Source organism: Rhopalosiphum maidis, chromosome 3 (genome assembly GCF_003676215.2).
Source record: "Rhopalosiphum maidis isolate BTI-1 chromosome 3, ASM367621v3, whole genome shotgun sequence".
Lineage (NCBI taxonomy): Eukaryota > Metazoa > Arthropoda > Insecta > Hemiptera > Aphididae > Rhopalosiphum > Rhopalosiphum maidis.
In genome coordinates this window covers 55,187,561-55,210,627 of record NC_040879.1, presented here as the reverse complement: position 1 = coordinate 55,210,627, position 23,067 = coordinate 55,187,561, and the positions used below count along the sequence as shown (strand labels likewise).

The 23,067-nt window shown below is 25.6% G+C and overlaps 2 protein-coding genes across 5 annotated transcripts; both read left to right on the top strand.

Moving 5' to 3' along the window:
* The first annotated feature begins 799 nt into the window (after positions 1-799).
* Positions 800-9,039, top strand: LOC113557372 (SET domain-containing protein SmydA-8-like). 4 transcript variants are annotated; one of them, XM_026962854.1, is made up of 8 exons: positions 800-891; positions 973-1,036; positions 2,048-2,604; positions 4,136-4,501; positions 4,576-4,870; positions 4,942-5,037; positions 6,470-6,552; positions 8,864-9,039. In XM_026962854.1, the coding sequence occupies exons 3-8, from the start codon at positions 2,107-2,109 to the stop codon at positions 8,951-8,953; spliced, it is 1,428 nt and encodes a 475-aa protein (XP_026818655.1). In that variant the 5' UTR covers positions 800-891; positions 973-1,036; positions 2,048-2,106; the 3' UTR covers positions 8,954-9,039. The 4 variants fall into 4 exon arrangements, with proteins under 4 accessions (XP_026818655.1, XP_026818652.1, XP_026818653.1 ...); XM_026962851.1 differs by having other exon boundaries at positions 973-1,084; XM_026962852.1 differs by having other exon boundaries at positions 860-1,084.
* Positions 9,040-12,786: 3,747 nt separating this feature from the next.
* LOC113558525 (myotrophin-like) lies at positions 12,787-17,133 on the top strand. Its single transcript, XM_026964007.2, has 4 exons — positions 12,787-13,154; positions 15,699-15,809; positions 16,358-16,441; positions 16,504-17,133. The coding sequence occupies exons 1-4, from the start codon at positions 13,029-13,031 to the stop codon at positions 16,603-16,605; spliced, it is 423 nt and encodes a 140-aa protein (XP_026819808.1). The 5' UTR covers positions 12,787-13,028; the 3' UTR covers positions 16,606-17,133.
* Positions 17,134-23,067: the final 5,934 nt, after the last annotated feature.

Genomic DNA, 23,067 nt, shown 5'->3' with positions numbered 1-23,067 from the left:
TATTAAATAAATACCATTTAAAACTATCAAGGTTTTCAAGAATTTATATACATGCAATTATATGCATTATGTTCAAAATATGCAAGAAAAAAATTGTACTATTTCATTAAGGACAAGCCAAATTGTAGACATGTCTGACAACCAATCAATTTGGACTTAAGGAAAAAAAACATGCAAATGCGTAGAAATCCTAGCCCTAATAATGACCGTTCTCAATAGTATTTCTATCGTAATTTGTTAATCCCACGAAGTATAAACTAAATCGTAAACATCGAACTGTTTGGATTTAATAGTTGGTTTCCTACACAGTTGACCTCGTATAATTTGGTCTGTCCCGTTGTACTAAAATCCCGTGTACGTCACTGGAATAGAATAAGTAATTAGATTTGGTAAAAACATTCAACTACATTTAGTGGAATAGTGGATAATTAAATCTACACCTAGTTTAAAAATAATATCAATGGCACATTATTGTCTGTTCGGCGAGAAGCATCAGTCTATATAGCCCCACCATAAATTTAGAAATAAAACAGAAGACGTTTTTTATGAGTATTTTTTTCCGTATGTGTGTGCAATAGCTATTAATACTTTAAAAAAACAATATTAGTCGGTTAATTTAGTTAATTTTAGCCGCCGGTAGATGTACCTATCTACGTGAAGAATCGTGCTTGGCCATCGTCCATTTATTTCATCGTACAATATAATCACAGGCGACGATCTATTTTGATATCGATAGTCGTGATGATACGCATGGCTTTAAATACATCACACAAAGCTGAGACTTTGCCATTTCGTGTGACAATTTATTACCCGGGATATTTAATCGACGAGCAATTCAGTATCGGTTCATGCCGTTAATAGACAGGTACCTACGTTCTAAATCACTATAAGGTATACTAGAATTACAAGAATTTATGGTGAAATCACATTTTATATATAAAGTATATTAATATTGTATGCATTGTTATTTAGATATAGACTATAGATATACCTACTTGAATACGACTGCGGCAGAGATCTCTTGTTTTATTTATTGGTATATCGTCCATGTATAGTGCAACGTAACGTTTACTAATATTCAAAGGTGCGCATTAAATAAGTATAGTTAAAAAGTTAATTATACTTAACGTTAATTTTCTAATTAATTCAAAAAGTTATCAAATTCAATTAGTTATCTAATTCAAAAATAATCTATTAAGTTATATTAAAAATATTTTTAAAACCGTTGGTTTTGTTATTGTTTTATACATTAATAATTACCAACTACTGTATACAGTATACACAGTTGGTTTTAAATAAAAAATAAACTAATGCTGAAATGTTTTGATGAAATAGTGTAATAGGTACATACGAGATAGATAAACACAAAATACTTTTTATATAATTCTCATACCAGCTATAATAAAAAAAGTAGATTAATATTTTAAATTCAATTTGGTTAATCATATTGTTATTTCTATATTAACTTAGTTAATGTATTATTTATTAACTACTAACTTCTTATTACTATTAACGAATCTTGAGTTCAGTTAACTTCAGTTATTTATTTTCATTAATTCACCAAACTTTGCTTATAATAATAAATAAACATAAGCATCTGTGAATTTACGAATTTAATGCGATACTTCGTTAGTAGGTAGGTACTTATATATATTGCGTAAAATGTAATGCATCTACTCAGTGGTATGTCCAGAACCCATATAACTTGCGCCGAACACAAATCTCAAGATGACCGTACAGTAGGTATTCAACAAATCAAACTAGTTGATACCTACATACGTACCTATCTTTGAGATTATAAAGTATGTAGTTAAAACTAATTAATGAGTAATTTTTTTTTTTGCTTTTATTATTATTTTAATTAAAAACATACAAATATATAATTTATTTCTTGAATGAATAATTTAACACTAATTATTCTGCTAACCTGTATTAACCTAATTATCAAAAATAGTATAACAGTCAACATGCAATAAGAAAAAATAATAAGTAATATTTATTTTTATTTTTTTAGAGTTATAATGTACCAATTGGATTGTTTTTACAGCGCTGCGATTAGTAAACAAACAACACACACTTCAGCGCCACCCACACGGTATAATAGGTATGGCTATGGACGCTATCAACGATTGTGTAAAGAATTATCTATCCCAAAGAGGTGTAAAAAGCTATAGCGGATGGACGATCTGCGCTGGGTCCGCAACGGTGGCGGGTCGTGGTGTCGTGGCTACCCGGGACTACAACGCGGGTGACGTGATATTCGTGGACGTGCCGCTGATCGTTTCGCCGAGAACGATAAGCCCGGATTGCACAGGAAGTCCGGTATGTCCAGTGTGTTATGCGGTAGTAACGAAGCCGACCGGATGTCCTGGTGGTTGCCAATGGCCGGTGTGTGGGAGTAAGTGTGCTAACCGACCCGAACACCGAGACGAGTGCCGGTACATTCGCCAGCTGCACCCGAAAACCAAGAGCGATGGACAGACGTGGTCGGTAGGCATTTACAATGCAATAACAGCCGTCCGGGGCTTGTCGATCAAACACGGCGAGTATGAGTACTTCCTGGACGTATTGCAAAAGAAATTGACAGAAAAATTCACGTTCGAGGTATTTTTTAATGATTCTACAGAGTCCTTTGACTATAATCTTTTAAACTTCCAAAATCCCACTGCTGACCGCCCCTCACCGATTTATTTTTATTTCTAAATCTGTCCATTTTTTTTTGGTGAAGCATGCTGTATCTACTATAATATTATATAAAATACTAAAATGTAGGTAATTGATAGATTTATTATCAATATTAACGTACAATCCACTATATACCTACTGCTGTTCTTACCGTTCTTTAGCTGTGTCTAGATTCACAAAACTTCAATTTTGTGGAACTGCTCAGGAATGATCCAACACAACATAACTAGCTATATAGTACTTGATATAATATTAGACAATACGTATATCGAATATCGATATACGTGCATGCATATTAATCTGATTTAGAAAGTAATTTTTTGATGGCGGAAAAATGTTATTTAAAGTCCGTTGGATGAAAAAAGATCGTTTCAAATGCTAACCTAACCTTACTTAACGGCATCGAAAATCTAACTTAAAGTGCAGGCGTGACATACAACAATATTACGCATATTAAAATTGGTATAAGCGTGCTGTTCAGACTTTCGTGACTGGAGGCTGGAAGGATCACATCAATATTTTTAAAGGACCCTAGAGAAATCTTTTGGCTTCATATTATTTACTTTCGAGTTAATACCACCTTACCTACCGTAATACAATGTGAATAGTTTCATGTTAATATTTAGGTAATATTTCAAAATTAATCTACATGTTTTGAAACTGTAATTTTGACATTGCATATATAAAATATAATAAAACATATAACACTAAAATTCCGATGAAAAATATTTTTACAATAGGAGAAAATAAATACAGTCGTTATTATATGTTTCAATATTATATTTTAATGGCTATAAAAATTGAACAATTTAAAAATAATTTCCAAATTTTTGTTATTTTGAGAATTTGTAAAAATGTGTACATCAAACGCTTGTATAAACAAAATCATGCCTATGTATTTTTGATATTTTTTATAGCTATTATAATGAAAATTTATGAAGAATCTTGTATTAAATTCTTAAGTTTATTGAAATTAAAAAAATGATTGTTATTACAAATATTTAACTCAATACCGCCTTACCGTAAAACGGCATGAATTTCCGTGTGGTATAAATGGGTGTAAATAAACAAATAGCTTAAAATAAATCTTATTGTTTTTAAAATACAATTATCCAGTGTAATATAAAATAAAATAATATACGTTAACTGTTAAGTTAAACACACACAAAAGCTACTTAAATAATTATAAAATCACAATATGTTTAATTAATTGTCTAAAAGATTTAGACAAATTATTCAAATCTGAAATAACTATACTTAAAATTAATACAAATATGTAATGTTATATGCATAATATACATTTTTAATTTTGCACTAATTTACTAGTTTTAAACTTTTAAATTGTAGCTATTTTCTAAATGTTAAATCGCAGTTAAGATAGTGGCTCTTGTGTGTACTTTGTCATTCTAAATTAAAGTTTTATACTTAATATTCCATATTATAACTATAGGTAGAAGAATTGAAAAGAAACATAAGTATGGAATTACACAAGGAGGATGAACAAATAATGATAACTACTTGTAAAATAATGGATGCTAATTGTTTTGAAACAATTTTAAACCGTGAAAATAAATTAATAAGTTTAAAAGGCCTGTATCCTGTAGCATCATTTATGAACCATTGCTGTGTTCCTAACACAATGCACAATTTTGATGAAAAACTTCAAATGATTGTAAAAGCTTCCTTACCGATATATAAAGGACAGGAAATTACTACAAGTTACACAAATTTAATTTGGCCAACTTCATTACGACATCATCATTTGTTAACTTCAAAACAATTTATTTGCACCTGTAGTCGATGTTGTGACACAGAAGTTAGTTATCATAATATATTTTCACCAATTTTATGTTGTACATCTTAATTTAAATTATATTTATTTTATTGTAGGAATTTGGAGCTGAGTTAGCATCGCTGAATTGCATAGTTAAAAATTGTGATGGTCGCATTTTACCAATAAATCCATTAAATAAAATGTCGTTTTGGCAATGCAAGATTTGCACAAAATTAGTAACAAGCACTGAAATGACATGTTTCTACAAAGATATCGAGACTTTTATGAAGAGCATAAATGTGTTTTGTCCAAAAAGCTTTGAAGCAATTTTGAAGTCAATGAATATTCATAAAGATAGTCCATTTGTAGTTGATTTAAGATTGAAGTTTATATGGAAATCGAAAAACAACTGTAATTTTTAATATATAGAAGTTAATATGGGTACTTTAAAGTTTAATGAAGTATAATTTGTGTTAAAATAGGTTTAAATCTTGAACAATTGCTTTACAAAGAAAAATTGTGTATAGAAATGTTGGACTTAGTTCAAAAACTAAGATTAGGCCAATGTCGATTATTAGGTAAATATGAAATTGAATAATATATATATATATTTACATACCTCGAACATTAAAAAAAAAATGAATCCACTATTTATTAGTATAAATCTATTTAAATTTTTTGTGCGTCTTAACTATAATATTTTACTTGTTTTTTTTTTATAATATTTTTTTAATAGATTATTTTATTTAAAGATCGAATATTATTTTGATCATATAACTTTAATAAACAAGAGATTATTTATTTTTTTTACAACCTTTTTAAAGATAAAAGTACTTTTTTTAATGTTTAAGATATTATTACTTTTAAAAACAATAATTTAAATGAAAGTGCATATTTACACAATTAATAAAATAAAGTTAGAATTAAAAATTAAAACAAATTGTAAGTTGAAATAATAACCTGACAAAGTGACCAAACATTTTATAATTTATTTTTTTATGCATATACTCATTTTATTTTTTTTATTTAAATAATAAAATCAAATCAATAAACCTAAAATCATTTTATTTTTCTTCTTTTGGTAAACTATCATCAAGTTCATCGATTGTATAATATATATAAAAAAAATATTTGAATCTTAATTAATATTGTTTTATTCTTTTTAATTTAGCTACATTATATAAAGATAAATCATAGATATCTTTCCAATTAGTACCTACGTAGTAGCATTGATTATAAATACTAGTATTTAAAATCAATGGTATAACTAGGTATTATTTAATTTCAATCTTTCCCTCTCACAAAATAAAATTATTATTCGCGTTTGACATTTTAATAGTTAGCATTTATTAATTATAGCTATAAATTATTACTCTAAACTCAATAAATGATAAAATTAATAATCTCAAATCCCTTTAATAAATACGATTACAACAATGATGTCAAAATAATTTAAAGTGTCACATAGGTAACTGTGATTATAGTGACTTGCGACGGTCGACAATTATTAAAAGTATATTATGTTATTTTAATAATTAGTGCCGGTCTTGGGCAGAAGTCAGTGGGGCCCCTGCCGGGCTTCTCGTTTTGATATGAAATTTTGGGCCTAGCTGACTTACAAATAAAAAAAAAATTTTACTTTAGGTCTCGCCTAAAAAAATTTACCCCAAACCTCGCTCTATCCTAAGGCTGGTTCTGATTGATATAATATATAAGATTCTATTTATACTATTTATATACAAAAATGTAATTAAAAATTTTATTGTCAGCCTTTGTCTAATACCTATAATATGGCTATTAATATAAATTATAATATACCGTCATTTATAATACAATACTATATTTGTTTGAATAATAAACTTGTAAGTTCTAATAATACCTATAAGTACTTTTATAGATATTACCTATTAAAATTTTTAATGCCTAAAATAATGATTATTAATTTAAAAACCAATCTATTTTATTTTATATTTACAATATAAACTATTATACAATATTATATTTTAAAAGGTTTAATATCTCTAGAACTTCAGAAAGTTATTAAAGAAAAAGTTGATCGTTTCAGAAAGAAGTGGAACACAAAAACATTGAATGTAAGTACACAATATTTTCATGTTTTTATTACATTTATTTTATTTATGCATTTAACTATAAGAGAACCAGATGACGTTACACCCACATAGCCGCATATATTATCTCCGTGCTCCGTCTAACAAATTCGTATAACAAAGAGAATTTGCCTTTTGACCAAATTGATTCGGCAAAACCAATTTTCAACTTTATATTATCAGCTTTAACAATAGATTAAATTTAACTATTATAAAAAATATAAAAATTAATCATTATAGGTGTAGGATTTATTTCTCACTAAGGCATTGAACGAATTGAGATCCAAGTATTTGGCTACTTGTACAGTTGTACTTTATATCCAAGGATGTCACCTGCTTCCGTTAAATTAGAAAAACGTTATTCCCTTTCCGCCAATTATGAATTATAGAATTTTTAAATTTGGGAATCCTTAAATAAAAGATTTAATATTATTATAATTTTTTAATACCTACAATGTGATTTCAATCTCAACCAATAATTAATCGAGCTATGATATATTATTGACTATTGTCAATACTATATGCAAATATAAAAACACTGTACTCAGTAAATAAGTAAATACAATAGTAGTTTTACACAATAATATACATAATACATATGTACCTAATACATTTATTATTTTATTTTTTTTATGCACAACTTAATGTTGCGGTAATTTATTACTTTTGAATAATTCGATTTAAATTAGTGATTATTTTAATAAAATAATTTATTTCATAGGAATAAAATGGTTTTTTGAAAGACAAACTTTGTTGATATTTTTCATATGTTTTATCATGGTAATTTTTTTTTAATAATTTAAATACTTCCTTTATAATAATATTAAATTGTAGTACTCATAAAATAACTTGAAAAAAGTCATGCGTAATGATTAAACTAATTTTAGGTGTACAATTATTATTTAACTATATATACGGCGGTTTAATTTAGCTTGCGCTAAAAAAATATTAGAGCTGTATATCCTGTTTGTTTTTCAGAAGTGAAAAAATTTGATGCTCGCTTCGCTCGCCTATAATACATAACACATACTATATATCATAAATTCATAAATATTAAATATTGTCAGTTTAAAGTATAAATAACAAAATTCCTTAAATTATATTTTGATTAACAACAATTAATATTAATTTAATTTTTAAATGTTTTTTATGACAACTGACAATATTTTCTAATTAGAGATGGTTATTAATTTGAGCACAATCACAATATTTGGTGGCATAACGCAATGGTCATGACCACGGTTTATCTTAAAGACCGTAGTAGATTTAATCTCTTGATATTCATAGATAAATTATCAATGTTTTAATCATAATTTCTAATTAATTTGAAAAACAAAATAATGTCAAATGATATCTATGTTATAGCTCATAGACATATAGAATTAATTATTAAAAATTCAAAACATATTATTTTTTATGAACTGCACAACATTCAAATAAGAACTGCGCATTTTAATTTAGAACTGCACATTTTATGCACAACTGCACATTAGCACAAGCTCTGATATACGGTGTAAAGTCACTATACACTCTTTAGTTTATACACACATTATAGTTAATAATAAAACATATGATATTATTAAATCTTTACATAAGGGTTCCCAAACTTTAAAATTCTATAATTTATAATTGACGGAAAAAGGAATGACGTTTTTTATAATTTGGCGGAAAACGGAAAATTAATTTTTGATTGAAACAGACAACACCCACTATAGTCTATAATAAATAATTAGTATAGATACATTCTTTCCTCCGCCCAACAAGAAAAGAGAACATGTAAATTTTGCTCATACCCACCAACACCTTAACTGTCATCGTGACAGGTTTCAGTATAGCAGAATATCGCATGGGGATAGACAAAACTGATTTATGTTTGACTATGTCATGTTTTTTCGCTGGACATAGTATAAATATACATATATTATATTATTATAATTTATAAAATATTTATTTAGAACATATTTATATATTTCATTATTTCAGAAATAATTTTTATTAATTCATGATTTTACGCAGGGTCCTACTGTATAAGTCATATACTTAACTTAAATAATAAATTATTGAATAAAATATAATCAGAACCGGATTATAAAGGGAAGCATAAAGGCAACACTTAACCCCGGGTGCACGTTTTTTAAAAACCAATAAAATGTTACAGTATACATTTACCTATGCACGTTTATTGTAAATACATTTTAATTTAGGTATATTTATAAAGAAAGAAAAAATACCTACTTTATGACATTAACATGTCAACATGTTTGAATCCGGTATTGATTAAGAAAATTATTTTTAGGTCTTCGAAGAACAAATAAGTAAGCTGAAAGAAATATATTCTAGTATTCTAGATGAAGATGCAAACTTAAACATCAATAATATCCAATAACTTTTTTATTAAAATAAAGGTATTGCCACTACAAGTAATGAATCTTAAAGTCTTATGTAGAGTTTTGTATTTTAATAATAATACATATATTGTTGTACATCTTAAATTAATAATTAAAGTTGTTTTAAATTTGTAATACAATATTATTAGTTAAGCACCAATGTTTTGTCTTGACTGTCATCTGTCAGCTATATATGGCATTTTGTCAGTATCTGCTATAATATATTTATGTAGACTAGAGATATTTATTAATTTAATGGCCATATATAGATTGTAGGTATCTATGTCCTATGTATTATTTATAATTATAGCAATATGCCCATACAGATGTCTTAAGAGGACGCTATACCCGCATGTGTTGTCTCTGTCTTATACACGCGTATAACATAGTTAAAACTGTTTTGCGTGGGACAACTTTACTCCCTCGATATTAATATAAAAATTATTAAAATTTTAAATCGCATTGAGAAGAACTTTACCTGTGTTGTAGCGTTTTAATTTTTTTGATAATGAAAACCAATAATTTTTAATAATTAAATGAAAAAAACCTAAAGTTCTCAAACCGATAACTTTAATTGCATTCATGTTATTAAAAAAATTAGAATGCTACAATACAGGTAAAGTTCTTCCCAGTGGGATTTATAATTTTGGTCGTTTTGATTAAATATCGAGGGAGTCCCGTGTTGTCCCGCGCAAAACAGTTTTTTAACTATGTTATGCGTGTATAAGACAGAGACAACACATGCGGGTATAGCATCTTCTTAATACACTTATTATAGCAGGTAGCTACTTTATGTTGTTTAATGGGGCAGATGTGGCCTCAATAGACAACAGCATAAATCCAATATATATATATCAGTATTCAGTGCTCGAATCGGGAAAAATTAACTAAAGGAGCTCAATTCAACGATTAAAAAACTGCGTTCCGAGTGCACTATTACTTAACACAGACCCGCGGAGGCTTTGCCCCCCTACACTCCCTTGCCAACCTTGCTTATATATTGAATACTATTTCTAAGCTATACACAGATATTTCAAATCTCCTTTCAATCTGCCAGTGTTGACGCTGTTGTGTCAAAACCAAAAGCTTGAATATTTTCTATTAAATTCTAGTCTTCTAATGTAATATTTGTTAACTTAAATAAATGCAATTTTCCGGGTAATAAAACTATAAGTGTTGAAAGGAATAGAATAATAAAGTAATCCAAACACGTGTAAATTTAAATTAACAAACAAATTAATATATATTGTAAAATAATAATATAACGCACTAATAAAAACACGACGGCAACGGGTCGTAACTCGACTACCTTCCAATAAAACATACTATAGCCGTATTATATGAAATGCTACACACAAATATGAATGTGTCATCTCAGCAATTTACTTCCCTTATAAATGTATAACTATATAGTTAATCTACAATATGACAATACTACTTATTGTATACTATCTACAGGGTAATAACTAAATTATAATTTAATATTTCAATAATAAGTATACTCCTACTTTTTTCATATTATTAAATTTTTTTTTAGAAAAATTAGTTATTTTTTTATGTTTTCTTAATTAAATTAAAATTAGTTAACTTAACGCAGAATTTTATAGTTACATATATTTTAGTAAAAATAAATTGGATCAATTAGTAGTTTATGATTTTTTATAATATTTAGAGAGATAATTGCAAAAAACACAAAAACGGGCAATTTTTACAAAATGTTACTTTTATCTGGTTATTTCAGTTTTAAAAAAAAAATATTGACTGTGCGATAAATTTATAAGAAGACTTTTTTAAATAACAAATTATACAAAAAAGTTCCTTATGACGTTGAAAAAAAACAAAAACTTGTACGATAATTTCTAAAAAACTACATATTTTTACATGTTCTCTAAACTTTGGGCTTAGAGTGCGCCCTGTTAATTATGTTATATAAAGCTCAAATTTTGTTGATCTTATTTTTAGACCTCAGAAAAAAATTCACGGGCGACTCACCTTGAATTTTAAGACTTCACAAATAACGGGCACCTTACTGAACATTAATAATTAGTATTATCATAATGTAGTTAGGTATTAGGTTATAAGTGTATAATTTGTCACGGACCACAGAAATCTGGGAGGTAACTAACCGTTTAGTCCTAGATTGGCTAGATTGTGTTGTCCTACAGAAACTAAAATATAGTAGACCGTATAATCTCGAATCGTAGAAATTCAGAAAAAAATAAACACAAATCGTATAATTGCTGTTGATCATATAATAAATATTATACTAGGAACTTAAATAAAATTATAAAATTTGTACCTACATAAATTATATTAATATGAAGTAGGTATATTATAGTTATATGTTATATCAGGCACTTTACCTGTCTCGCAGCTGTAGATATATTTATTGAGCTTTAATGTAATAGTGTAGTAAGATGACACAAAAAAAGAACTCTGAACGCGTAAATCTAAATAAAAAAAAAAACTGATTTAGCTCGTTAAAAATAAAGATCCAGTTGTCACTCGCAGTATCCAGCGTTAAGAGGTGTTGCTGATGTGACTAATGCGCATGCACTAGAGAAAAAGACGACAAGGTCACGCCGTGATCATAGTGGCTGGTAGCTTTATGAAAGGCCTTTGCATATTGCATCATATCCAAGAAACTAGCTTTTTTCTTGGCGGTGATGAAAACATCATATTGACAGTAACCATTATAATGGTCAGTTATATCTGCGGTCGATAACTTGACCGTTATTCATTTTATTTACAATGATATATGTGAGCACATCACTATAAAAGTTAAACGAAGAAAGAAATTGGAATACCATCACAATAATTTATATTAGTTTAAATATAAGTAATATAACTACTATAATCCGTAAAATATATACCTAAACATGTTCTATTGTTCTGTAATGGACATATACCATAGACGTACATAATATTATATAATCCTTGAATAATGTAAAGAAATTGAAAAATTACTAATAATTTTACTTGTCTAAATAAATAAAAAACGTTTGTATTATATGTTTTTCTTTACTTTGGATAATTACATTTCGATAAAATAAAAATTAACTCAAGATTTTACGAATTTCGTCGAAATTTTAATTTTAAACACCTAGGTATCTGTATCAAAATATTGTGATTAAAAACTTTCAATTTTTTTAAATTGATTAATTAACTACTCATGAGAAATTTTGTATTGAATACTGGTTTCGTCTAAAAATTTCCAATTTCAGTAATTTTTTTTTTTTAGTTATCTATTCCCGATTATTTTTAAAAATACTCGAATTTATTACTATTAACTAATTTACTAATTACCTAAGTATAAACTAGATCAAATTTGCTACCAATACCACAAATCACGAATTTAAATTGAAAAATGAACTATTTTTTTCATAATTGTAAAATCAATAGATCTGGTGAATTGCTTGTTAATCATTTATCGCTTCGCTATCCGAATCTATAACAGATTCTCGACATTGAGAACTAAACTAATGTACCTCTATACAGTAATTATATAGCTAATAATTGTGTAGTTGAAACGCTAGAAACTAGTAAGGTAGGTATATTATTAAAGCGTTTGAAAGTTCTGCGTTTTTCTGTGTATATAATAAAATTGTACGCCGTGTCGCCGCGCTGCCTAGTCGGTAGGTAGATATTAATGATATTATAATATCACCTCCATAGTTATAACGATACCTACCTATCTACATATTATAACCTCTTTGGCTATAGTACTTTCGAAAAAATAATGAAACAACGAATACCGAATAAAGCTGATAAAAATAAGTGATTTTGTTTCACGCGATAAGGTAGAAAAATAATAAATATGATAAAATGATAAGTGGAATAGGTGAATCGTGAATTATGCCATCTAACTATTTAGCATCAACTGAATAATTTATGTCCGTTCTATTAAATTACGTGTACGGTACTCGTTTTCGACGTCGAACTTTGTAGCTTTGTAAAGGGTTTTAAATTTCACTTTGTTGTCTTTGATTTATCACTCATAAATAATTTGTGTGAAGTCTAAACGGATAATATATACCATACACTTACCTATTGTATATAGGTACCTACCAAACGATGGAAGTCTGCACCAACGAGAACGGAAACTGTACGGTTGCAAGTGAAGATTTATCTTGGGCGTTACAAATTGGCGATCTTGACACAGTCAAAGAACAGTTGCAGAGACTTGCTAAAGAAAATGGGGTAATTATTTTTAGTTTTTGTTCAGAGTTTGGATTTATTTCTTGACAAACTTTAATCTAATTATGTTATATACATTGATGAACAGTGCATCTGGTGCATCACCATTGATGATATTATATGATATTATATTCCTTAAAGACATACTTACTTTTTAATTCTTATTATCTGAGAGCTTATTTTTTTTAATTTTTAACTTAGTAGGTACTTTGTCTCTGAAATAGGTATACTGCTTCAATTAAAAGTATTATATTATATTTTCTGTGTTTTAAATACATAGTTTAGTAGTTTATGAACTCTTCATAAAATGTTCAAGTATGCATCTTAAATGTTTGGTTGATAGTTAAGATGAGGCTTTTATTAAGTTATATTGTTGATGTTTTGCGTACTTGTTTTAGTGAAGAAATTTTCAAAATGTTTTACATTATTTGTTGATATCTAATTATTAAGTAGGCACCTATTGTATAGTTGAAGTAGTGTTTATTTGATGTAAATAATGTATAACTTCCAAAGTGAATGATTGATCTATGCAATATTATAATATAATAAGGGTATCTTATTTTATTATTTTATATATTACCTATTAAATCAAGAAAATCTGAATTATTTTAAAGCCATGTTAAATGTCATCAATAGGTAACATTTTAAATTAATATGCAAACCATAACCTAAAATTCAAACTGTAATGTTCTTATTAATAATATACCTACTATAGTAATTTACATAAAATAATATTTTTAATTTAACAATCTCTGTGTAGAACAGTTTTTAAAAATTAATTAGTATCTATAATATTTAATCCCAAAATATTAAAAATGTATAAGTTATTAATTTTCTTTTAAAATCTATTATTTAAATTTAATAGAATAGAATCTTTTTTTATCATACATACTGTGTAGATTATAGGTTAGAAAAATATCTATAGTAAAAGACAATATAATTAAATATTTTAATACATAACTAAGTACATAAGTTATTGTAAAGTTCAGAATCATAATCTTGTTTTTAAAACATAGTAACATACATAATTTTAAAAAATTGTAGTTGTATTTTATAATAATTTATGTAATCAGAATGTGCACCAATTAAGGGTATTGCCTAAATTATAGCCTATTTTTACAGCAGGCTAAAAAGAAGTACTGAGGTTAACCTTTCTTCATCTAAGAGAGAGAAGAATCTATTTTATTCACTATTTTATTATTTAGCTTCACCTTATTTTTACAAGGAAAATTAATTTAATTATATGTTACTAAGTGACAGTAGTACTTAAAAGTAAAGTTATACTTAAATATACTAACTAATGATAAATTTGAAACAACTTTTGTGATAAAATGTTTTAAAAATTTTCTTCTAACTTGTTTGTTTTAATCAGCAGTATTGCTTATAAATTTTTATCATATAATTTGTTTCTATACTTGGATAGAACTATTTGGATGTACTCGTATTCCATTAAAAAAAATCTGCTCTCTTGGAAGGGTAATGATTTAAAACTAAATTTTGAAATCATCTCACGAGTAAGTTATTTTTAATTTTAGAAAAGACTTCTCTTGTCACCACGTATACAATTGTTATATTGTTATAATCTGGTCTCCTTGAAGAATCTGGCTTGATTATTAAAAGTAATCTAAACAACTTTAAGCCTCTAGTAACAAGCTCCACTAGTAATGTTTTTTTTCTATAAAGATTTTTCAAAATACCTGATGTGGTTGTTGGTAAACTGTGAGATGGTTTTTATTGACAAACTAAAAGTGGTGAATAAAATACATTTTATCAGATCTCTTTAACAGTTTTCAAAATACATTTCATAATTTAACCCCAGTAAAAGTTTAAAACTTACACTTATCAGGTCACAGATTACCAGTTAGCTTTATGTAGATGCATTTAAAAATGTCTAGAAGTATTATATATATTTATCTTTCAAAACAGAAATGGTTTCATTATAGTTATTTATCTATAATGAAACCATTTGTGTAACATTAGTGTAACATACAAAATTATGATTCTGCTTTTTGTTAAAAACATAGCAATCTTTATTAATTTTTCATATTTTATTTAGTCTTAAAATTGAACTTAAAAAACAGTATAAAACTTGTTAAGGAATGATACTGATTTATTATATTTTTTCTCAAATGTTATGATAATGACAGAAATCAATTATTAAGATAATAAATTTAATATTGATATTGTATCTCACGTAAATATTATCGAACAAATAAAGATTCATTGAGTGTTTTGAAATTATTATTTGTTAAGGATAACACCTAAATAAACATTCTTTGTTTTATTATTTTAGATTTTTTGATAAATTAAATACAAACATGTATACAATTATATGTTATTAATACACTTGGAATATTATATTATATTATAATTATTATTATACATGTTTAAATAACAGTCAGCTTGACAACTTAGTTAAAAAAGCTTAATTAGGTTTGAGACCTTTCCCCTGCACTAGGTTATTATATCTATTACAAATATAAATTAATATATAACTATAATTTCACAAGTTAATAAATATTTTAAATTTATAATTGTATACTTTAGGACTGGAATATAAACAATGTGTCAAATGGAAGAACTATGTTACATAAAGCTTGTGATTACGGTCATTTGGATATTGTTGAGTATTTAATTCAAAATGGTGCTGATATAAATGTAAGTTGTTGGTAATTTTGTGAAATCTGACCATATTGTTACTATTTTTCAAAGTAAAACTTCTGATTTTTCATTAATTTTATTAAAAAACCAAAAATTCTGTATACCATTCACCGAATATTTATTTCTCACGTTGAATGGAAATATTAAATTAAATTACATTTCTATTTAAAGATTTTAAACAGCTGAATGTAAAATTAATTGAGTTAAATATTGTAATTAATATATATATTATATGGTATTAATTTAGTGTGTGACCTACTAAGTCTTTTGTCATGACTGATAACTATGTAGATTACTTACTAAAATGAAAATGTTGTTGTAGGTCTCATGTTAAATTAGTTGATATCATTAAAATTTAAAATACATTTGTTAATAAAAAAATTAATCTGAATATCTTATCCAAAAATATACTTAATTGAATTACACGTTTAAAAGTATAAATTATGAACATTTAATAATACTGATCATAATATTTAAATAAAAAAATCTGACAAAAATAAAATGTATTATTATAAATAAATTATTAATTTGTGTTTATTTTTTAGATGAAGGACAACTTTGGCATTACTCCATTGCTGTGTGCTCTGTGGGAAAATCATTTCAAAGTTGCTAAGTATTTAATTGATAAAGTAAGTTTTAGTAAAATAATATCTGAATAGTTTTCAATTTATAAATTACATTTTTATTTTAGGGAGCTATTACAAATTTATTAACACCGCAAGGATTGAAATATTATGAATGCATTGAAGATTCTGAGATGATAAACTTATTAAAACGACTAGAAACTCAATAGTTAATTTTATCGCTTTGATTCAAAAATGTATTAATTTAATAATCTATCAAAATCTAAATGTACCTTTTTAATGTTATTTACATATTATTTGAGATAATTAAACAATATAATAACTAATTTCATTCAAAAAATCCTTTTATTTAAAATAATTTTTTTAAGGATAATTCATTGTTATTATTTTTTAGTTTAATATAACATTTCACATTTATTTATCACTAGCCTTATAAATGAATATTCTAGATTCATGAGTGAAAAATTATAAAGTAATGACTGGAAATATAATATTTATAAACACTTGTTCCTATAGTAAATTGTTGGTGGAATAATTTGACAATAAGTGATTAAGTTTTCATTGTTATTATTATAATTACTATTGTTTATCAATAAAGTAATGAATGATTAATACAATTAATACAACTAATACATTTTGTGAAGTTTGAGACAGTTTTATAAGTATATTAATATTAAAATTCAATTTTTAGCATGTGCAAACATGGTTACATACACTTTTATATTATTAACTATGTTAATCATTTTGAAGTAATAAAATAATATAATCAAATTATTATTGTTATAATCAATTGCTTTATTTTATTTTATTTATGTTTAAGTTTAAATCAAATTAAAATTTTTTTCAGCAGTTTATTTTGTTATAAAGAATATTTAATAATCTATATAAGATATTATGCTTGTTTACACAAATTATTTATTCTTTGCATGTTAATGTTTTGATGATATAATATTAAATACATTTATAAAAACAAACATAAAAGTTTTTAGCCTAATTTGAAATACATAATAGTGTAATATTCTTTATATAAATTAAATTTGTGATTGACACTTAAAATTAACGAATTAAAAATTATTGTTGGAATTGTACGTTATATTGCTATATTATTTATTAATTTATTATAAACATTATAATAATAATTATTATTATTACTACAATTCAGATAAATATTGTTTAATATAGTCTTTAGAAGCACTTATATAATACATTTATCCTACTGTATTTTTTTTATTATTATTATTACTATTGTCTATTAGCATCTTCATACTACACTATTTAATTTTTCAATATATATATAATATCTATTATCTATTTATTTTATTGAAATATTTTTAAATACTTTATAATTTACTTTGATTTCTGAATGTGTGTTATTACTATTTTTTTTTTACACATTTATTTAATTTATATAGCTAATGTACTGTTAATCATAGAAATGTAGCTCCATTTCAATTAACTGATTTTTAGTTATACATTTTTAATCATTCCTTACAGAAATATAAAAGCATTTTTATTATATTTTAATTTACACATAACTATTGCAATTACACTTAGCAGCTATTATATTTTCAATTTTTAATAAAGACCATTCAGAAAAAAAATACTTTTTTTTTAAGTATTAAAAATACTTATATACTGAAATATTACTAATCCACACTGTGGATTTTTAGGTATACCTAAGTAAGTAACATTCACATAAGCATCTGGAAAATTATTCAATAAAAATGAAATTATTACCTTACAAATTTCATAAATCATGAGGTATTTTAAAATCAGCTTTTAAAAGCTTGTTCTTATAATTTTTGGTAGTCTTAACTAAAACCGTGTCATTTACTCTAATTTTATAGTTTTCTCACAACATTTGTCATTAGATTTTCTAATATATGATTGTGTTCTCCTAGTACTTCTAATAGAATATTGAACGTACTAGGTATACCTAAAGTCTAAATTATTATATTTTCGCCTTCTATATAATATTGCACTATTGCAGCTATCTTTATCAAACGAACCAACTATTATCTTAGCTTGTTTTAAATTAATTTGAACTTGAGATGTCGTGGTAAAGAGGTAGAAAAGTTTAGATACCTACATAATAATAATATAATATGCAATGATTTCATTGCATAAATATAGAAAAAACCGTGTGGTATCGTATTCTTAACATTGCAAAGTCGCATTCGAATACAATAAACTCAATACAGAATTGGGTGGAAAAAAACGTAATACTGAACAATTTATTAACGTGCGGAATCGTGTTCTTCCCTAAGTGGCAAGTGAGTAGGTATTGGTTTTATTACAATGATATTGTTTGGTACGAATATCAGGCAGTGTAATCTAACCAGTGTTGCTATAAATCTATATAGTTATATAACTACCTATATAAGGTTATATAAGTTTTTATTGGTATTTGGTACCTACTAGGTATCAGCTTTTCCAAGTTCCAACAATTAAATAGTTCGTTATACATTTTTAATAATCTTGTAATTTATATATATATATATATATATGTATTTATTTGGCTGTATGGGTGTTTGAAGAGGTAGGCAAGTCATAAATTTGTACTGTTTTAGGCGTCAAGTCGTCGAGTAGATCACTCTAATGGTATTAAATTTGAATTCAGTGATAGGCCATATATAAAAAAAAGATATAACATAACATATCTACGTGATGCCTACATACAAAAAACGACTGTGAGCGGACTGCGCGGAGACGGTACCTATATGGCTAATATCAGCCAAATATAGTATCATGCAATAATACTTAGTAGCATGACAAATTAGATCTAATTTGTCATGCTTAGTAGTGAGTAAGTCACTGAGATAGATTACAACTAGTTGTTACCTATCTCAATGGAGTAAGTATATTAATTAATAATACCTGATATTTCTATCACGATAGGTTGATTTTATTTTTTCAAAAGTATATAGGATGATAATATTTAGTTATTATAAATTGGTGAAAATTTTAAATATTTATAATGATTCGTTTATGAGTTACAGCAAAATAAAAAAATCGATTTGTTCAAAAACTGGTTATACGTAAAAAATTCCGTTTTCCCGTTATTAAGGTTTTTCTTGACGCTTTTAAAAACCATTGGAAATTTTTACTTTTGACTCCCCAGATACAAAAAAAAAAAACACATCGTTGTAAAATCAATACATTCATAGCTCCACTCTGAATCTAAAAGAAATTTCACAACATTTATTTTAGTTTTTTTTTTTTTAATTTTAATAAAGAATTTTTTGATAGTAATCTTGATTGTTCTTTAGTAATTATAAATGATCGTTTTTCAGTACCATTTTGAAATTTTTGATATTTATTGCGATATTAGTTATTTATTATAATACTTTTGTGACAGACTAAGTGGCAATAAGAAACAGAAACATACTATAAAAACTACAGAATTTATTAGTATTAGCTTATTACTAATAAAATCGGTTCACCAACTATTTTCTCAATAAATATTATTATCAATATGACGTTTAAATCTTAAATTATGAAATATTATTTTGTCTATAATTATTATTAACATATCTTTAACTAATATCTAAAAAGTAATAGGTAACTAGTACTATAATAAAGTAATGACTATATTCTTTATTCAAATTTTAGCTATTAAATAATATCAATTTGACGAAAAAGTCGATCGATAGTCACTATCTGCATCGACTGATGTGTTGCAACTATGATAATATAATTAATGGATATTTATTTTGAATATTTCAATATTTTACACTGTACCTAATTCGTTATTTCTCTAAACGTTTAAATCACAAAAATTTAAATGCTATAAAAATAATATAATTTTTAAAACTTTAAAATTTTTGAAACCTAACCTACGATTAGTGTATTTATTTATTTTATAATAATGATGTAGATATGATTGATTTTAGTATTAACGCTTTTTGAAGCACTAAAGTTGCTTCAATATTAAAGTTTGAGTGTAGATTCTGTTAGCAAATCAGATTTAGTTGATAATAATAAATTGAAGTCTGAGAGGTAATTCTTAGTTCTTATCAAAATAAATTGGAAAAAACAACAACGGAAAATAGGCAAGTGAGTATATTTCATCGAAATAATATGTTTTATATTGTGCAATGACCAAAATTTGTAGTATAAAATAAAAAATATATAATAAGAAAAATTTAAAATTATGTTAACGTGTAAAATTATTTCAAAAATTAATTGTTTTTAATTTCTAATCAATTTAATTAAAAAAATCTGTAAAATATATAAAGATATTTTCAAAACCACGCAAACGAAACTACTGACACTATTGAAAATTCGTAAATATATTTTGTCTAATAATTGTTGAATATAAAGTATAACCTATAAGATCATTAATGTATAAGTATAGTTATTAAACAGAAACAAATAAGATAAACTATAATCAAGTTATTAATATTTAACTAATACTTTCATATACTTATTTACTATATGCATTATACACTTACAATTTTTACGAGTACTATTATCGAAGTATAAATGTACAATACTACTAAACCACCAAAATTGTCAAAATTTACGAAATATTGAAAAAAAAAAATGTAGATATTTTACAAATAATGTTAAAATATATTTTTATATTATTGTTAACTTTTGATTAAATCACCTTACTGCAAAACTGTAAATAAATTCATGGTGAAATAAATAATAGCTTAAAATGTATTAGTTTAAATATTTTTAAATTTGCATTGCATATAGTAATATTTATAATAGACGTATTAACTATTTTAAGTCCCATGAATAATATTTTTGAGTTGTAAGAAAAAATTAATTAACATCGCGCGTTATTCTTCTTAAAAATATGTAATTTCGCTCAAATTCTAATATTTAAAAAAAATCGAACTAAATTGTCTAAACTTTAGATTATTTTAGAATTACTTATGACTTTAAAAGCAACTTTGTATATTATTTTATTAAATGTTAAAAGTTTTCGCTCTAAAAAAGGTGATAATAACATTTTATAAATTGTGTAGTGATATCGGGTACTCCTCACTACGTTTATAAAATGTATAAGAACGCGGTCGGTCTCAAGTTTGAATATAAGGATACCTGCAAACTGCAAAAGAGAAAAAAGAGAACAGCTGATTGTATGATTATAGTTATTTATTAATTAAAAGTACCTAATACTTATAATTTATGGACAGAGTGTATTAAGTAATAATTAATAACTATGCATCTATGCTCGAGAAATTAGTTAAACAAAAACTGATGTTCGGGACTTACTCAACTAAGTACGCGGTAAGGTGGGAGTATAAACTATAATAAATTATAATCATACGACGTATCGGAACCTATATAAATCAAGTCTCAGCTGTATGATACACGTAAATGTGTTGTTGTTGGTACTTGTTGCCTATGGGTATCCTACAGCAGGGGTGGCGAACTTATGACACGTTGATCAAATGTCAATGGCACGTGAAATAATTGCAATTATTTAAAATAGTTAAAATAAATTTAAAGAAACAAATTATATACATTTTAAAAATAATAGTAACCAAAAAAATATGTTCTTACTTAATAAAATAATGTACCTATAATAAATCGATAATTTTATTTTTATCCTTAGAAAAATGAATTTCCTTTGAGCACGTGAAAAATTTTCAAAACCTTGATTGAGAAAATTTGGCATTTAGACCCTAAAAAGGTTCACCACCCCTGTCCTACAGTATCTATATTATTTATGGCAAATAATATTATGAACTAATGTACAGTGAAACCTCTATTAATAGACACCTCTCAATAGTAGAAAATTTTCAGTAATAGACATTTACAAATTCCCCGACAAAAATGTATGTACCAGTGCCTACTGCCTACATAATAGAGATTATAATCTATCAATATAGTGGGCATTCCTAATAGTGGACGTACGATACAACAACTTGTATCAAAATTAAAAATTACCTCTCATAAATGGGGATATCACGATAAAACCGAGAATCCAAAAAAGCGAATGTCAAAATAGTAACGGCAAAATAACTAAGCATAAAACAGCCAAAAGACATAATAGTGAATGTTCGAAACAGCTAGTCTATTATTTTAGAATTATTATTATTATACATTTATACGTGTTTAGTGATACATCAAATAAAATAATTTATACTTGTAGTGATAAATTATAGGCTGTGCCTTTTAAATAATTTACAATATATTTCTTTTCGTACATTGTTTTTGATTTTTTATTGCAGTATCTTGATATGTTTCTTTTTTTTATTGGGTTTTATCCGCTTATGTATTGCTCTACTTTCATTTCTGCGTGTTAGTCTGTTCTTGTTTAAACCCTTTTATAAGTTTCTAAAGTATTGAATTTCACGATCCAAGTAAATGATTAAAACCACTATAATAATAATATGTATATAGGTACAATTATATTATATATTAGATAACCTAGCTATAAAACTGATTGTGATTCTCTGCATCTTTATAACTTATAAGTAATATTATTACAGATAAATAATAAGAAAATAATCTTAAAATAATATACTTTAGCTATTTTGTACATTATTCGATATTATGTATTTTAGCTATTTTTCCGTCGCTATTTTGACATTCGCTTTTTTGGATTGATGGTTATGACTGTGAATCATAAATGTCACAATACCTATACATTATATGTAATGAAAATGTTCAAGTAATAAAAATACTATCTATATTTATTTTTTATAAGT

Excerpts from the sequence above, each read along its gene's own strand:
- LOC113557372 (XM_026962854.1), top strand. The coding sequence starts at position 2,107 with ATGGCTATGGACGCTATCAACGATTGTGTAAAGAATTATCTATCCCAA. Across the intron at positions 2,605-4,135 it reads CAGAAAAATTCACGTTCGAG|GTAGAAGAATTGAAAAGAAA; the intron begins GTATTTTTTAAT and ends TTATAACTATAG. Across the intron at positions 5,038-6,469 it reads AGGCCAATGTCGATTATTAG|GTTTAATATCTCTAGAACTT; the intron begins GTAAATATGAAA and ends ATATTTTAAAAG.
- LOC113558525 (XM_026964007.2), top strand. The coding sequence starts at position 13,029 with ATGGAAGTCTGCACCAACGAGAACGGAAACTGTACGGTTGCAAGTGAA. Across the intron at positions 13,155-15,698 it reads GACTTGCTAAAGAAAATGGG|GACTGGAATATAAACAATGT; the intron begins GTAATTATTTTT and ends TGTATACTTTAG. Across the intron at positions 16,442-16,503 it reads CTAAGTATTTAATTGATAAA|GGAGCTATTACAAATTTATT; the intron begins GTAAGTTTTAGT and ends TTTTTATTTTAG.